Raw genomic sequence first — 13,642 nt, 5'->3', positions numbered from 1 at the left:
CATCCTATTTAATTCAGACCATTTCTCCGGCTTGTCAAGATCATTTTGAGTTTTAATCCTGTCCTCCAAAGTGCTTGCAACTCCTCCCAGCTTGGTATCATCTGCAAACTTTGTAAGTGTAATCTCTATGACATTATCCAAATCATTTATGAAGATACTAAATAGAACTGAACCCAAGACAGATCCCTGCAGGATCCCATTCAACATGCCCTTCCAGCTTGATTGTGAACCACTGATAAGTACTCCCTGAGTACGGTTTTCCAGCCACATGGGCACCCACCTCATGGTAGATTCGTCCAGGCCAGCGTTTCTCAAATGTGGCCACCATGACTGCATGCGGCCACCAGGGGGTTTCTTGTGGCTACAGACTTCTGGGATGTGATGGGGGTAGGGTGGCAAAATAGTGGCCCCTCCACCTCCCTGTTGCTCCTGAATGCACCACTTTAGGCTATGTCTACACTACACCGCTTTTAGCTACATGGCTGCGTCGCTACAGCCGTGCCACTAAAAGTCATGCAGTGTAGCAGCTGTTTGTCAGCTCTCCGGCTGACAAAAAACTTCCATCCCCAACGAGCAGCGTTTGTGTTCACGCACTGTTCACGCTGGCACTTGTCGCAGCAAAACGTTTGTCTTTCGGGGGGCGATTAATACCTCTGAAAGATAAAAGTTTTGTCATTCAAGTGCCAGTGTAGCCAGAGCCTTAGGGCATGTCTTCACTAGCAACATTAAAGCGTTGCCGCACCAGCACGGGGAGAGAGCTCTACCAGCACTATAAAAAAAAACCACCTTCATGAGGGGAGACAGCTACCATCGCTGGTGCACTGTCTACACTGCCACTTTACAGCACTGAATCTTGCAGCACTCAAGGGGGTGTTTTTTCACACCCCGAGCGAGAAAGTTGCAGCGCTGTAAAGTGGCAGCATAGACATGGTCTCAGTGTTCATTGCTGGGCTCGCCAGCAGGGGTTGGGCTCTGTGCCCCTCTGGAGACACCTGGGCAAAACGCTGGAGAAGCAGACAGCTGGTGAGTTCCCCATTTTCCATGGGATGGTGGGGATCAGGCTTTGGGCCTCAGTTCTGGGGTGGTGGGGCAGCAGGTTGTGGCCGAGGGGCTTCAGGCTCCAGCTCCAGGCTCTGGCTGTGCAGCGGCAGGCCCCAGGCTCTGGGGTTTCAGGCTCTGGCCGAAGGACTTTAGGCTCCAGCCCCCTACTGACTCCCCCAGCCCTCCAACCCCCACTGTCCCTGGCCCCTGCTGCTTCCCCTGAGCCCTAATACAGGGCTTAATTTGTCCCCAGGCTTGCCAGGGCTGAGTAAGTCTGCTGTGAAAAGCGATACTTGTATGTTTGTTAATATCATTTTTCACAACAGACTTACTAGCTAGCAATAAATAAATTACAGTGATTTGGCTGTGTCTATGTGCATATTTATTTGTTTTTCCTAAAGCTAATTAAGTATTTTAGGGGAAGTGTGAGAGCAGCACACTCAGGCTCCCAAAAAATTTGTCCTGAGAACCCCTGGTCTAGGCTATATTTCTCTGATTTATGAGAAGCAAGAGAAGATCTCCTGGTTAAGCCAGGGTGGCCTCTTACTATACTTTCTATCTTGCTTCCTATCTTGAAAGTTTGAGGTGTGTTTCAACACATTAACCAACTATAATTATATCATAAAGACTAGTTTGAGAATAGATATTCCTACTGTCAGGAGATTAAGCAATTAATTACACACTCAAACAGGCATACATCAAATACAGTGTATCTGTCTTTGTACTGTACAGATCACAGGTAATGTTCTCTCTTTAAATAGCATATTCTTCCACAATATGTCACACTGTATTACTCACAAGTAATAAATCCATGGTATTGAGTCTGCATAGTTCATAGTTAATACTGGGTGTGTTTGTGTGAAGCAGAGCCGCTATTAGTCGAGCTCCATGAAGACGAGCATTCCCCAGTGGCTCCTCCAAGACACCAATTGTAGTCAGGATTGACATTTTCTACCACAAACAGAAAAAGGAAGCAGATTTTGAGTCCATCTCTACATAGGTCAAAATGTCATTACTCTAATCAGACATTAGTCTGATTTTACATTCAGTAGGCTTCATGTAAACCTCCTCTGCTAAGGAAACTGTGTGATACTTAGATCAGCCTTTCCTTCTACCCACTGAGTCATGTCCAGGGACAATACAGTAAGTGAAATTAAAGAACTTCTGAATCAAAACTAACAATATTCAGATAGTATTTTCTATATCAAATTTCAGAAAGCTACAACCACCAATGAGTAAATACAAATCTTTATTATAAAGGGCTCATGACAGGACAGAAGTCCGGCCCTATGGGAGATACAGCCATCTGTTGATAATCTAACTATCCCCTGGGATTAATAGCAGATTTGCATGCCACTCAGAACATTCATGAATTCCAACAGGCTATATTTGGAAATGCTTCCTTTCCCCACACACGTCTCCAAAACCCTAGTTACAATAAAACAATATCCTTAATGTTACTCAAATACAGCAACTCAGCTGCCAAATCCCACCACTTGGTACCTAGACATCTAAAGTCTAAAACTGAACTCTGAATTTTTCTTTGAGGGTTTAAGTTAATTTACTGTAGGATTTGGGTTTTTTTAGTACATGATGCTTTTAGGTGAGCAAAACTGAAAATATCCAGGAGGTAAATGATCCTACACAGAGAGGAAAGAAAACCTCTGATGTGCATGTTGTCAGCTACTGTGAACACAGCAAGGGCTGAGGTGCTTTACCTTGGGGGGATTGAGTAGAAGCTGGTGAAAATCCTTTAGCCGTGGTTCAATACCATGTAAGATGCTGCTATTGACAGTGTAAGACCTTTCAAATCCCTGAGAGAATGAGTCCATTAGTCCCTCCACTCTGTAGGGAGAAAGGTAAAATGTAATATTCAAAACTTGGACAAAACCACCAAGAATAGTCATGCTTGACTTCATCAGAAACCCATCCCAGCCCTCTTATCTGCCTTGTCATTCCCTCTTCAAATCCACAGCTATTTTCCAAGAGAAACTGTTTACTGCTGGCTGAAGTTTAAAATACTATGTAAATACAAATCCATGAAGCAGAGTGTGATGACAGAGTAAATTACTATTTACTCATCATACTAAGGACAGAAAGGAAAAATAATTAAAATATGTCCTTGTGTTTAACATTTCTGAAATATTTAAGCATTGAAGATGTATCTGGAAGTGTTAATCTTGTACACAATTGTTAAACGCTATAACAAAACTTCAAGACATGTTTATCAAGAATAATACAAATACACTAGCTGATATAGCCCTGATCACTTGAGTATTTCTGAATGCACAACAAACATTAATGAACCCTTGAGAAGCAGGGAAGCGTTATCTTCCTTTTATAGATGAAGAAATGAGCCATGGAGAAATTAAGTGATTTTCCCTGAGCTCCCACAAGCAATCTGTGGCAGAGCTGGAAACTGAATCCAGATGTCGAGTCACTGCCAGGGCCGTAACCACAAAAGAATTCTTGCTTCGTAAGCCTCCTAATGGCCTTGCAAACCTACACTTCCTTCCGTCTGTTCTGAGCAAACAGGAAGGAGTTTCCGGTAGACAAGCAGTTCTGCTGAAAAGGATCTGGGGTTCTAGTCAATCACAAATGGAGTCAAATCAACAAAGTGATGTAGTTGTGAAAAGGGCTATTATCGTTCTGGGGTGTATTAACTGGAGTGTTGCATGTAAGACAAAGGAGGTAATTGTCCTCTCTACTCAGAACTGGGCACCACACTTTTGGGAAAGAGGTGGATAAACTGGAACCAGTCCAGAGGACAGCAACAAAAATGATACCTTTTCATATAAGGATACAAAAGCCCCCCAACTCTACCCCCCCCACTCCACCCCTTTCATGAGGCCCCGCCCCTGTCCCCTCTTCCCACCCTTTTCCTGCCCCTATTCCAACCCCTTCCTCAAATCCCTGCCCCGCCTCCTCCCCCGAGCACGTGGCTCCCTGCTCCTCCCCCCTCCATCCTGGAAAGTGCTAAGCGCTGCCAAACAGTTGTTTGGTGGTGGGAAGCGCCTGGAGGTAGGCAGAGGAGCAGGGACACGGCGCACTGGAGGGAAGGCAGGGCAGCGGGTGAGGGGAGGTTGGCGGGCTGCAGCAAATAACTCTGCGGGCCGCATCTGCGTGTTTGAGACCCCTGGTCTAGGTTTACTTGGTCCTGCCTCAGCAGATGGCTACATAGGATCACCTCTTGAGGTTCCTTCCAGCTCTACATTTCGAGGATTCCAGTCCCCATTTATTGTTTGGAGAGTTATTGGCCGACCTTGTGAAGCCTTTGCACTCAGCTTGGTGGCATTTTCTGTCTGGATGTAACATGATAAGTTTTGAACACCTCATCTGATCAAACTGTCAGGGAATGATCAGAGCCCTATTGATTATGGTAAAAAACAGAAAAACCAAAAGGGGCAAATGGGGGCATGGAGCCCAAGGCATCTGGTTATCACAGCCACAGTTTCAATCACTTCTAATTTTTCTACAGACCAAAGAACCTGCTGATGGCAGAAATTAGCATATTCCAGCATAACAATACCCCTCTCTGACAGACTGAAGGAGAGAGAGGGAGGAAGGAAGGAGAATGGAAAGGCATTTGGGGAAGGGGCACACACAGAGTCCCTGACATGGGGGAGAATGGATTACTCTAGTATGGGGGAACAGGGGTGTGCCGGAGGCCCTGACATGAGGGGAATGGGTGACTCTTGTATGGGGGGAGGAGGGTATGAGGATGCAAAGAGCCACTGGCATGGGGGATAGAGGTTGGAGGCACACAGGGAGATTGTGGAGGGATGCTAGGATCCTGGTGTATACAATGAGCTTGGCCTACAAACACAGTGAAGTGTGCCTCCCCTTAGTTATAGCATTCTCCCAGTCCAGATGTCTGAAGAATTATTCTTCTGCCTATTGTATGCAACAGATGGGAGAGACCCAGGCAGGAGCCCTTGAGTCCTGCCATTTCAGATCATCACAGCCCCTGGCTCTTTGGTGTCCACATCCCAATTTTTACAATTTCAGCTTTGAATATTATTTTCTATTTGCTGGTTGATTGTTTGCCCAAGTCTCATCCCCTGCTCTTCTTACCCCACTACCGGCCCTCCATGCTCCCCTCCATTCTTCCTTTTGTTCCCCTTTCTTATTCTCCCTACCTCCCCCTTGATGCCTCTCTTCCACGTCTTCCTTTTTCCCACTCCCTTGCTCCTGTTTATTCTTCCCCCTCCTGCCATTCTCCCTCATTTGCCCCCACAAACACAGAAATAAAAAAACATAAAAAAATTTAAAATGAAGAATTGGAACTAAAAAGCCTTGTGCCCATCATAAGCATGTTTATGTTGTACCTCTTTCTCCCACCTTTTGTTTTTATTTAGATTGTAAGTTCTCTGGTGTAAAGATGTGCTTTCCTATGTGTTTGTCCCTAGCACAACACGGTTACAACCCTGAAATGCTACCTGGAAGAACAACTATTGCATTTAAAAACAGCTTTTCTTGTATTTATTTTAGGCAGCCCCTGAAAGTATGTCAGATACTTATTTTTTTTTAACAGAGTCAAACTATATTTTGAGCTGTAACATTTCCTTGCTGAGGAAAGTAAACCTACCCAGAGCGCCTTGTCTCCAATAACGTTAATAAAATCTGAGTTCCATTCACTATGCAGTTTTCAGTCTGGTCTCCATCAAACATGTTTTTCAAAAGCTGTTCCACGCATTCCTGCCTGTTAAATGACACACAGGAGTTAAAGAAAGGCATTAGAGATACAAACAGTTTGCAGAATTAATTGTTTTAATTTTAAAACTACTCACTCCCTTTCTGAAATAAAGAAACAGCAATTCTTTGGAAGACAGATTAGGGAAACTCCCCTCTCAGTGGCAGATATGCCAGTGATGGACCTATGTCAGGTCTAGGACTCTGCTTATCTATGGTTTACACCACCAAACCAAAAAGTGGCTCTATCTCCCATGAGCAGAGGAATGCCTCTACATTATGAGCTGCTAGCTGGCCACTGCCATGCACTCAATCTATTTAACTTATCAAAGAAAAGGTTAAAAGGTAATTTGATCACAGTCTATAAGTACCTGTACAGATCCCATGGAGAAGATATCAAATACTACTGGACTTTAATCTATCTGCCAAAGGCATAAGAAGATCAAATTACTGGAAACTGAAGTCAGTAGGGCTCAAACTGTAAATAAGATGCACATTTTCAATAGTGGTGGTAATTGTCTACTGGAACAAATTATCACCAAGAAAAGTGGTAAAATCTACACCTCGGGGTGCCTTTAAGTAAAGATTTAAAGTCTTCCTAAGCAATATGCCCTAGCACCACCACAGGTTATTGGGCTACGTACACAAATCAATGGTGGAAAGCTAGTGGCCTGTTTTGTGTTGTAGGTCAAGCTAGATCATCATAACAGTCACCTCTCACTTTAAAAACTATAAATACACAGATGTGACTCTCCAACTCAGGCTTAGGGACTGATCAGCACAAATGTAGGCAAGTAGTATCTCTACTGCCTAGCGTGTGGCAAACAGGCAATCCTTGATTGCCCATTTCGTGTCACTGTAGTCTAATGTGTACAATAAACAAAAGACAGCATCAAGACAAGGTTCTGGTTGGCACTGTGCACTCTCTCATTCATCCATAATGATTTGGATGCAATCTCTATTTCCACATCTGTGTTCAAATCTTTTTTTCCAAAGTGGCTTCTACAAATATGTTTTGAACATTCCTCCAAAAACCAGTACAAAGGAGCTTTCCCACTTTTTAAGTCATAGGTGGGGCTACAAACAATGCTTCCCAAGTCTATGCACTTCAGTCATTAATCCCTAACTCTTGCTGTTTCCACAGGTTTTCACAAAGAGAGGTTATTTACCCTGAACAGTCACTGGAGCTCTCCGAGATGTGTGGTATTCCCTGTGTACTCCATTCGTGGTGCACATGTGCACCATGCACCTGAGACAGGAAGATTTTTCACTAGCAGTGTGTCCGTTGTCTAGGCCTGCATCCTTCTCCTCATGCTCCAAACCAAGGGTATAAAGGACCACTGAGGACCAATCACCTCTCTAGTTCCTTCTCTATCCCAAATAACTTTACAATAAGGATCCAGAGCAGAGGAGGAAGGTGGATAGTGGACTACAACTATGTACACATCTGGAAGAACTCCAGTTATCTCTTTTGCTTCTTCAAGTGATGGTCCCTGTGTGTATTCCACTTGCGATGACTCATAAGCAGTATTCACTGAGGAGGAGGACGGTGCAAGGGGCCCTGCTGTTCCACAGAATAGATGACCATTCTCCCAAAGGATGCATCTGTTGTAGAATCTTGTACCACGGTGTACTGTCTCACAAAGGTTATGCACAGAGCTATATGTGGCTGTGCCACAGATCTCCAGAAGGGAGCTACTGATGCAGCCTGGATTCTGATCAAGTGGGCTTTAACACCTTGTGGGAGCGGTCACCGTTAACTCATAACAAACCAGGATGCAGTCTGAGATTCCCCTTCTCATAGGTTGGTGAAAGATACAAATAGTTTGGGAGATTTCCTGAAGGCCTTTGTCCTCTGCGGGCAGAATGCCAATGCTCGACGGACATCCAAAGAGTGTAGCTTCCTGTATTATATGGAGGCATAGGGTTTTGAATAGAAGATGGGTAGATGGATGACCTGGCTCAGATGGAATTCCAAGATTACTTTAGGAATCGACTTTGGATGTAACCTCAACGAAATGTTATCCTCATGGAAGACCATATAGGGAAGGTCTGCCATAAGAGCCCCAGCTCACCTGCTTTTCTGCTTGCAATCACTACAGCCAGAAAGGCAACCTTCACAGATGAGTGAAGATACATGAAGCTAAAGGCTCGAATGGGAGATTTGTTCGTGCTGAAAGGACTGAAGTGAGGTCCCACATCACAGTAGATTTCAGCACTGAAGAAAGATTGTGACAAGCCCCTCCTGAAATCTTACTGTAGTCAGATGGGCAAAGACTGAATGATTGTCCACTGGAGAGTGAAAAACATTAATAGCTACCAAGTGTACTTGCATGGTGCTGAGGGACAGCTCTGAAATATTTAGAGATAGGAGGTAGTGAGAAGAAGAAGGGATTTTGGAACTTTCTGGCGGTATCCAACGATGCTGGCACCAGGTACAGAATGTTTTCCATTTCATTTTCTCCTGGAGTCTTTTCTGCTATTGCTAATGATGAATGGTATGGCCACTGAGCAAGCCCTTTCTAAGCTCAGTGTCCATGCAAATACAAAGCTGCTAGCTGGAGAGATACTGGATTGGGACAGAGGATCTTGCCCTTGTCCTGGGTCAAGGTGTGAGGACATCTGGAGAAAGCTAGTGAACCTGAATAGCCACTAGGATCACTGACACTTCGTCTTGTTTGCACTCTCTCAGGACTCAGGGCAAAAAGGAAAGGATGGGAATGAGTACATCGGTGGTTCCAAACGCTGTACTAGAAATGCATCTCCTCTGGAATTGTGGCCTCTGCCACTCAGGAACAGTAGGCTGTTCTCAAGATACAAAGAGATCCCCAAACAAGAATCTCCATTATTGAAAGATGCTCTGCACTGCCGAGTCATGCAGTTCCCACTCATGGTCTCTAGAGAAATGCCTGCTGAGGCAGTCAGAGAATGTTCTGCACCCCCAGAAGGTGCACTGCTGAGTGGGTGACCTGGTGACAGATGCATCAATTCCAGAGATTGACAGCTTCTATATAAAGTTGAGTGGACTCTGCGTGAAACTCTCTCTGTTAGTCAGGAGAGAAAACAGATGAAGCACTAATATAATATTCTGCTGAGGTGCCATCTAAATGTTCCTCCAAGGGGGATTTGTATGGTCTCTCTGAGGGAGTCTCATTCCATTCCTCAAAAATAGGCAGACCCTTTCTGCGGATCTGAGGGGTCTGGTGCTGGCAAGGAAGGTTATGTTGGTGCTGAGTGAGGAATAGGCACTGATGAGGGGATCAGTGCTGAGGGAGGCAATGGTGCCAGAAGTAGTATCAGGATCAGGAGGGAGGTTAATGCTGCAATTGTTCTCACAGCCTCCAGCAGGGCTTTCATGGAGTCCTGTAGAAGGGCCACATAAGGAGGTGAAGAGGGCCTTGCATGATGCCTTGATCTGAGAGGAGGGAAGAAGACTGGAATCTCGAAGTTGGGGACCCTCCAGCTTAATTTCTGAAGGGGATGAAACTATTCTGAGGTGGTTCTGGATTGAGACCAGAGAAAGTCTATCCAGGTACCAAGAGAAGCAACGGAAAAGCATGCAGACAGGTGGCTAGTAGCTTCAATAGTGGATGCCCCTTGGGCAAAGAGAGACTAAAGGTTTTGGATCCAAAATAACAAGGAGTCTAAATTAGTCAGTCCAGAAACATCTCGCATAGAAAGGAGGTGGCAGCAGTGCCATTTGAGCATCTTCAAAGAACTCATAGGTCAGAAAACACAAAGGAGGAGAGAGATGGCACTTCCTTTTTCTTCTGCTTGAGCCCCTCTTGTGGGAAGATGTGCTTCTTCTTCTCCTTCCTTTTATCTGGAGGAGCATCCATGTGGACTTTTGGTTCCAAAACAGAGGCATTAGCATTGGAAGACAAGTCCAGAGTCAGTTCCAGGAGCAACAGTGCGAGTAAGGAGCAGACACCAAGGTCGGTGCTTCCTATATCATCACTAAAGGCTACTGAGGCCTTAATAGGTGGTGTCAGTACCTATTTAGATTAAACTGGCACCAGTGGAGTCAGATGGTGCTAGGTAAAGGATCTGCTCCCAGTAGTGGACAAAAAAGATTCAGATCTCAAGCCTGTGATAAAGCACAGAGGTGAAGCCAGAGCAGACAAATGTACCTTGGCATGAAGGCTGGTCTTGGTACCCTTGATGGGCCTCTCTGAATATCAGGCTGAAGGCATTTAGAGCCTGGAACCTCAGGCATCAATCCCTTCTAGCACAGGCAGTGAAGACACAGCAAACCATGCACTGGGTTACCGAGTGGGTCTCGCCCAGACATAGAGAGCACCAGATGTAGGTGTCCGTTTCTGGTACGATCGTCCGGCAAGAGGGCACATCTCTTGAAGCCCATACAAGACTCAGAGTCTAGCACAGTCCTGGCGAGGAACTGAAGGCCCTCAGGATGAGGGAAGCTATATAAATGAAGCTGTCCTATAATGCTCTAAACTAACGATTGACAAGAAAACATTAAGCTAGGTTAAGAGAAGATCTAGTCTGAGGGCATGAGGGAAAGTTCAGTTTGCTCCCTGCAGCAGCAGCAAAGGAACTGAAGCAGTTAAAGTTATGGATGCCCTTATATGGACTAGGGTGCTAACATCAACCTCATGTAAGATCTATCATGTGCCTCCTAACAGACCTGGCTTACCAAGGCAGTTCTGCAGCTAAGCAACTGGCGCGCTATATCCTTTATGGGAATGCACAGAGGTTCTCAACTTTTTTTTTCCTGTATAAACTGAAAGCTTAGATTCTGCAGAATTACCTGCATCCTTCCGCACACCAAGAAAGCTACCTACACTTGATGAGACAAGTGAATGAGTAGAATTTTCAAGCCCTAGTTAAACTCTCCTGTTTTTCATTTCACTACTTAAAGATGAGCTTCATTCAGTGAAACCCTATTTTTTATTCCCCCACCCCCTTCTTGACAAAATAATTCCTTTTGGCCTAAAAAAAATCTCATGATTAGTCTCAAAACTGAAGTGAATATTTTTAGAATGTTTGATACAATTAATTAGGAAATTACACACAAATCACTTATGTTAAAAGAACAGTATTAAGGTTGCAAAATCAAGCGCCCAGAGGAAATGCCAGAATTCAGGATGCCTGTGCAACCTCAATTTGGCCCCTCTGGGCTTATATTTTTCTATGGGGCTCCTTCCAAGTTCAGTGCACAGCATGGACTGTGCTCTGGGAATGGTTGTGTAGTGAAGGAGGCTGTTGTCTGTAGGACCCCTACCTCATTTGTCACAGAAATTGGAAGGTGTGTAGAGAAGGATGCAGAGAGGATTGCAAGAAGAGACAGGATGGTCTCATGGATAAGGCAACTGAATGCTACCCTGGAGAATTGAATTCTATCCCGACCCCTACCACAGTTTCTATGCAACACTGGACAAGTCACAAACTAAAATGTTCACAGGTGGCCACTAACTGTGTTTTTCTCACTTTCAGTGTGCCTCACGAGACAACTTGGGCCAGATCTCTAGAAGTGTTGATTGCAGCTGTGCCTGGAACATACAGCATGCTAGAGAAATGCTACGTACACTTGAAAATCAAGCCCTAGACGTCTCAAGTTTGGCACCCAAAATTAATGGAGAGTTTTGGCTTTAAACTGTCTGAGCCTCAGATCCCCAGCTGTAAAATTGGAATACCACCCCTCAATCTCACAGGGGAGTTGTGTAAATAAATTAGTCTATGAAGTAGTCAGACACTATGGTGAGAATATTATTACCATGACTTTCTTCTCAGTTCCCTTCTGTTTGTCACTCTCAACGGTGGTGTCTTTTTTATTAGTGTAGACTTTCAGGGCAGAGACCAAGTTTTCCTGTGTCTTTGTACAATGCAAAAGTACAGTAAGGCTTGACTGGGGCTTTGGGTGTTACCATAATGTAGCAACAATAAATATCATTAGTTAGAACAATTGTGAGGAGTGTGACAAAGGTCTGAGATTATTTACTGCACAGTTCATGCCATGTCAGGAAATAACATTGCCAGCAACAGTCATTTTAGTTTAGTAATACTCCTCTGACATGTACTTACGATTCCAGTGCTGTGAGAAGCGGATCAGGCTCAGATATCTCCTGTAGCTGGTTGCCCTGGTCTCTGCTCAGTCTTATGATATCACACAAGGTCTGGGAAGCATTTGATTGCCTCTGTAAACAATGTCAAAGGTCACATTTAAGTACTAACTACACAGCTGGGTTCATCATGTCCGTCAGAGAAAATGTAATGCAGTTGGAACAGAAGAGAGAACAGTGGCCAGCAATCCATGGAACTAAGCAAACAAGAATCCCTCAGCTCAAAGCCAGCAGTACTCCAAGATAACATGGAAGATCAGATATATTCTGCCTTAATTAACTAGCTTTCAATCCAAGCTTATATCTTCATAGCATCGTTCATATCAGCAACATAATTAACAGAAAGATTTTAGATTCTTTAACTCACAAGTTAAAATAAACTAAAATTTAAAAATGAGGTTTTTCTTCTTTCCTTTTTAGGGCAAGACTGTTACTGCAGATGTTTCATCTTTGCTTCTCTCTACTCAGTAATATTTCTTACTTCCTTAAAAATATGAAACACAAAAGAGTTCTTTGACAAAATTCCTTAAATACCACTGGTTTGTGTTACAAACCTTTAGTTGCTGTATTTTTTTTGATTGTCTGTCATAATAGCTATCTGTTTACTAATCCAAGCCATTTATTTAGACACTCTCCATGGCCATCTTGGTACTGTAACCCTCACCTATCCAATAACATTGCTGAAGATACCAAAGTTCACAAACTAGCTGTTTCCCATGTACTTTCACAAAGAGGTAACTTCAAATGTGATGACATCAGAATTTGACCCTTCCAGTAAAAGCACAAACAGCATAACAAGAAAATCATTATACAACCACTGAATTCATTTTGCTGCTGACAACTGTGGTGATGTGTTGGTGAACAACCAGATCAAATACACCTAGCTAAAATAGAGATGGAAAATTACCCTAATGTTTTCTGGTCTTAACCTTTCAGCACCAGTGACTGCAATCAGGATACCCAGGTGTGATGGACTCATGTAATGGGCTAAATTCCCAAACCAAGATTATATGTTATGTGAAAATGGCTGGGGAAAAAAAATTTGAGCTGTCTTTTTTTATCTGTATAATCTAATACTTGGCACTTTTCTTGCACAGGCTCAAATAATTGCATCTTGTAGATTTTAGAAGGATATTAAAACAAAAACATTGTTTTTGGCTTAAAAAATTAACTAAAGACCACTACTAGCCAGTTGTCGAAGTCTTTCAATACCATACTCCAAGTAGCATGTTCTCAATAAACCTCATTGAATCATCATCGACTGTAAGGATTCCATCTAAATTCATACCATACAGAGTTTGGCTTAGAATAATCAGGAAACTGGTACTAAAATGACTAGAGAAAACCCCTTTAGTTGATGTCAGGCTCAGTACTCAAACGAAGGACCGCACTGCCACACATACTCTCCATTACTATGCTCTCCCCGTTAGCAAGATGGGCATTCTTCCAAGAGTTAACAAAAGGGTACTCTCAAGTGCCCATGCTTCTAGACCTCTTATTCAGTTTACAAAATCAGACAAAAAATAAATGATGTCACACTCACATCCTCATCCTGGCTCGAATGGATCAGCTCCACAAGTCTCTGAATTACTTTTGCTTCATTAAGCCACTGAGGAGAAAGGAAAGAGCCCCTGGTTTGAGATCACATAACTCGGTCAGTTACTACTTACAGCAAGCACTGCTTAGCATGGGATACATACAGTTAGGAAAATTAGTCTCCCTCTATTTCACAGTCTACAAAACATAAGCACTACACTCTACTTCCTCAGGGCTAGAAATTGTTGTATGTTAATTTGCACTGACCAAATAAACATCAAATCTTTGCT

At 43.6% G+C, this 13,642-nt stretch overlaps 1 protein-coding gene across 2 annotated transcripts in view; it reads right to left on the bottom strand.

Moving 5' to 3' along the window:
• PPP6R2 (protein phosphatase 6 regulatory subunit 2) overlaps window positions 1-13,642 on the bottom strand; it is a 156,543-nt gene that overhangs the window by 56,872 nt on the left and 86,029 nt on the right. For both annotated transcript variants that reach the window (XM_044990735.1, XM_044990744.1), the window contains exons 6-10: window positions 13,360-13,425; window positions 11,779-11,891; window positions 5,630-5,743; window positions 2,760-2,886; window positions 1,840-1,992 (exon numbers count right to left, since the gene is read on the bottom strand). In XM_044990735.1, coding sequence (XP_044846670.1) covers window positions 1,840-1,992; window positions 2,760-2,886; window positions 5,630-5,743; window positions 11,779-11,891; window positions 13,360-13,425 — 573 coding nt within the window. The remainder of the gene's footprint in view (window positions 1-1,839; window positions 1,993-2,759; window positions 2,887-5,629; window positions 5,744-11,778; window positions 11,892-13,359; window positions 13,426-13,642) is intronic.

The sequence above is a fragment of the Mauremys mutica genome, chromosome 1, assembly GCF_020497125.1.
Source record: "Mauremys mutica isolate MM-2020 ecotype Southern chromosome 1, ASM2049712v1, whole genome shotgun sequence".
NCBI lineage: Eukaryota > Metazoa > Chordata > Testudines > Geoemydidae > Mauremys > Mauremys mutica.
Note: the sequence above shows the minus strand (reverse complement) of the source record. Positions and strands in the feature narration are given on the sequence as shown.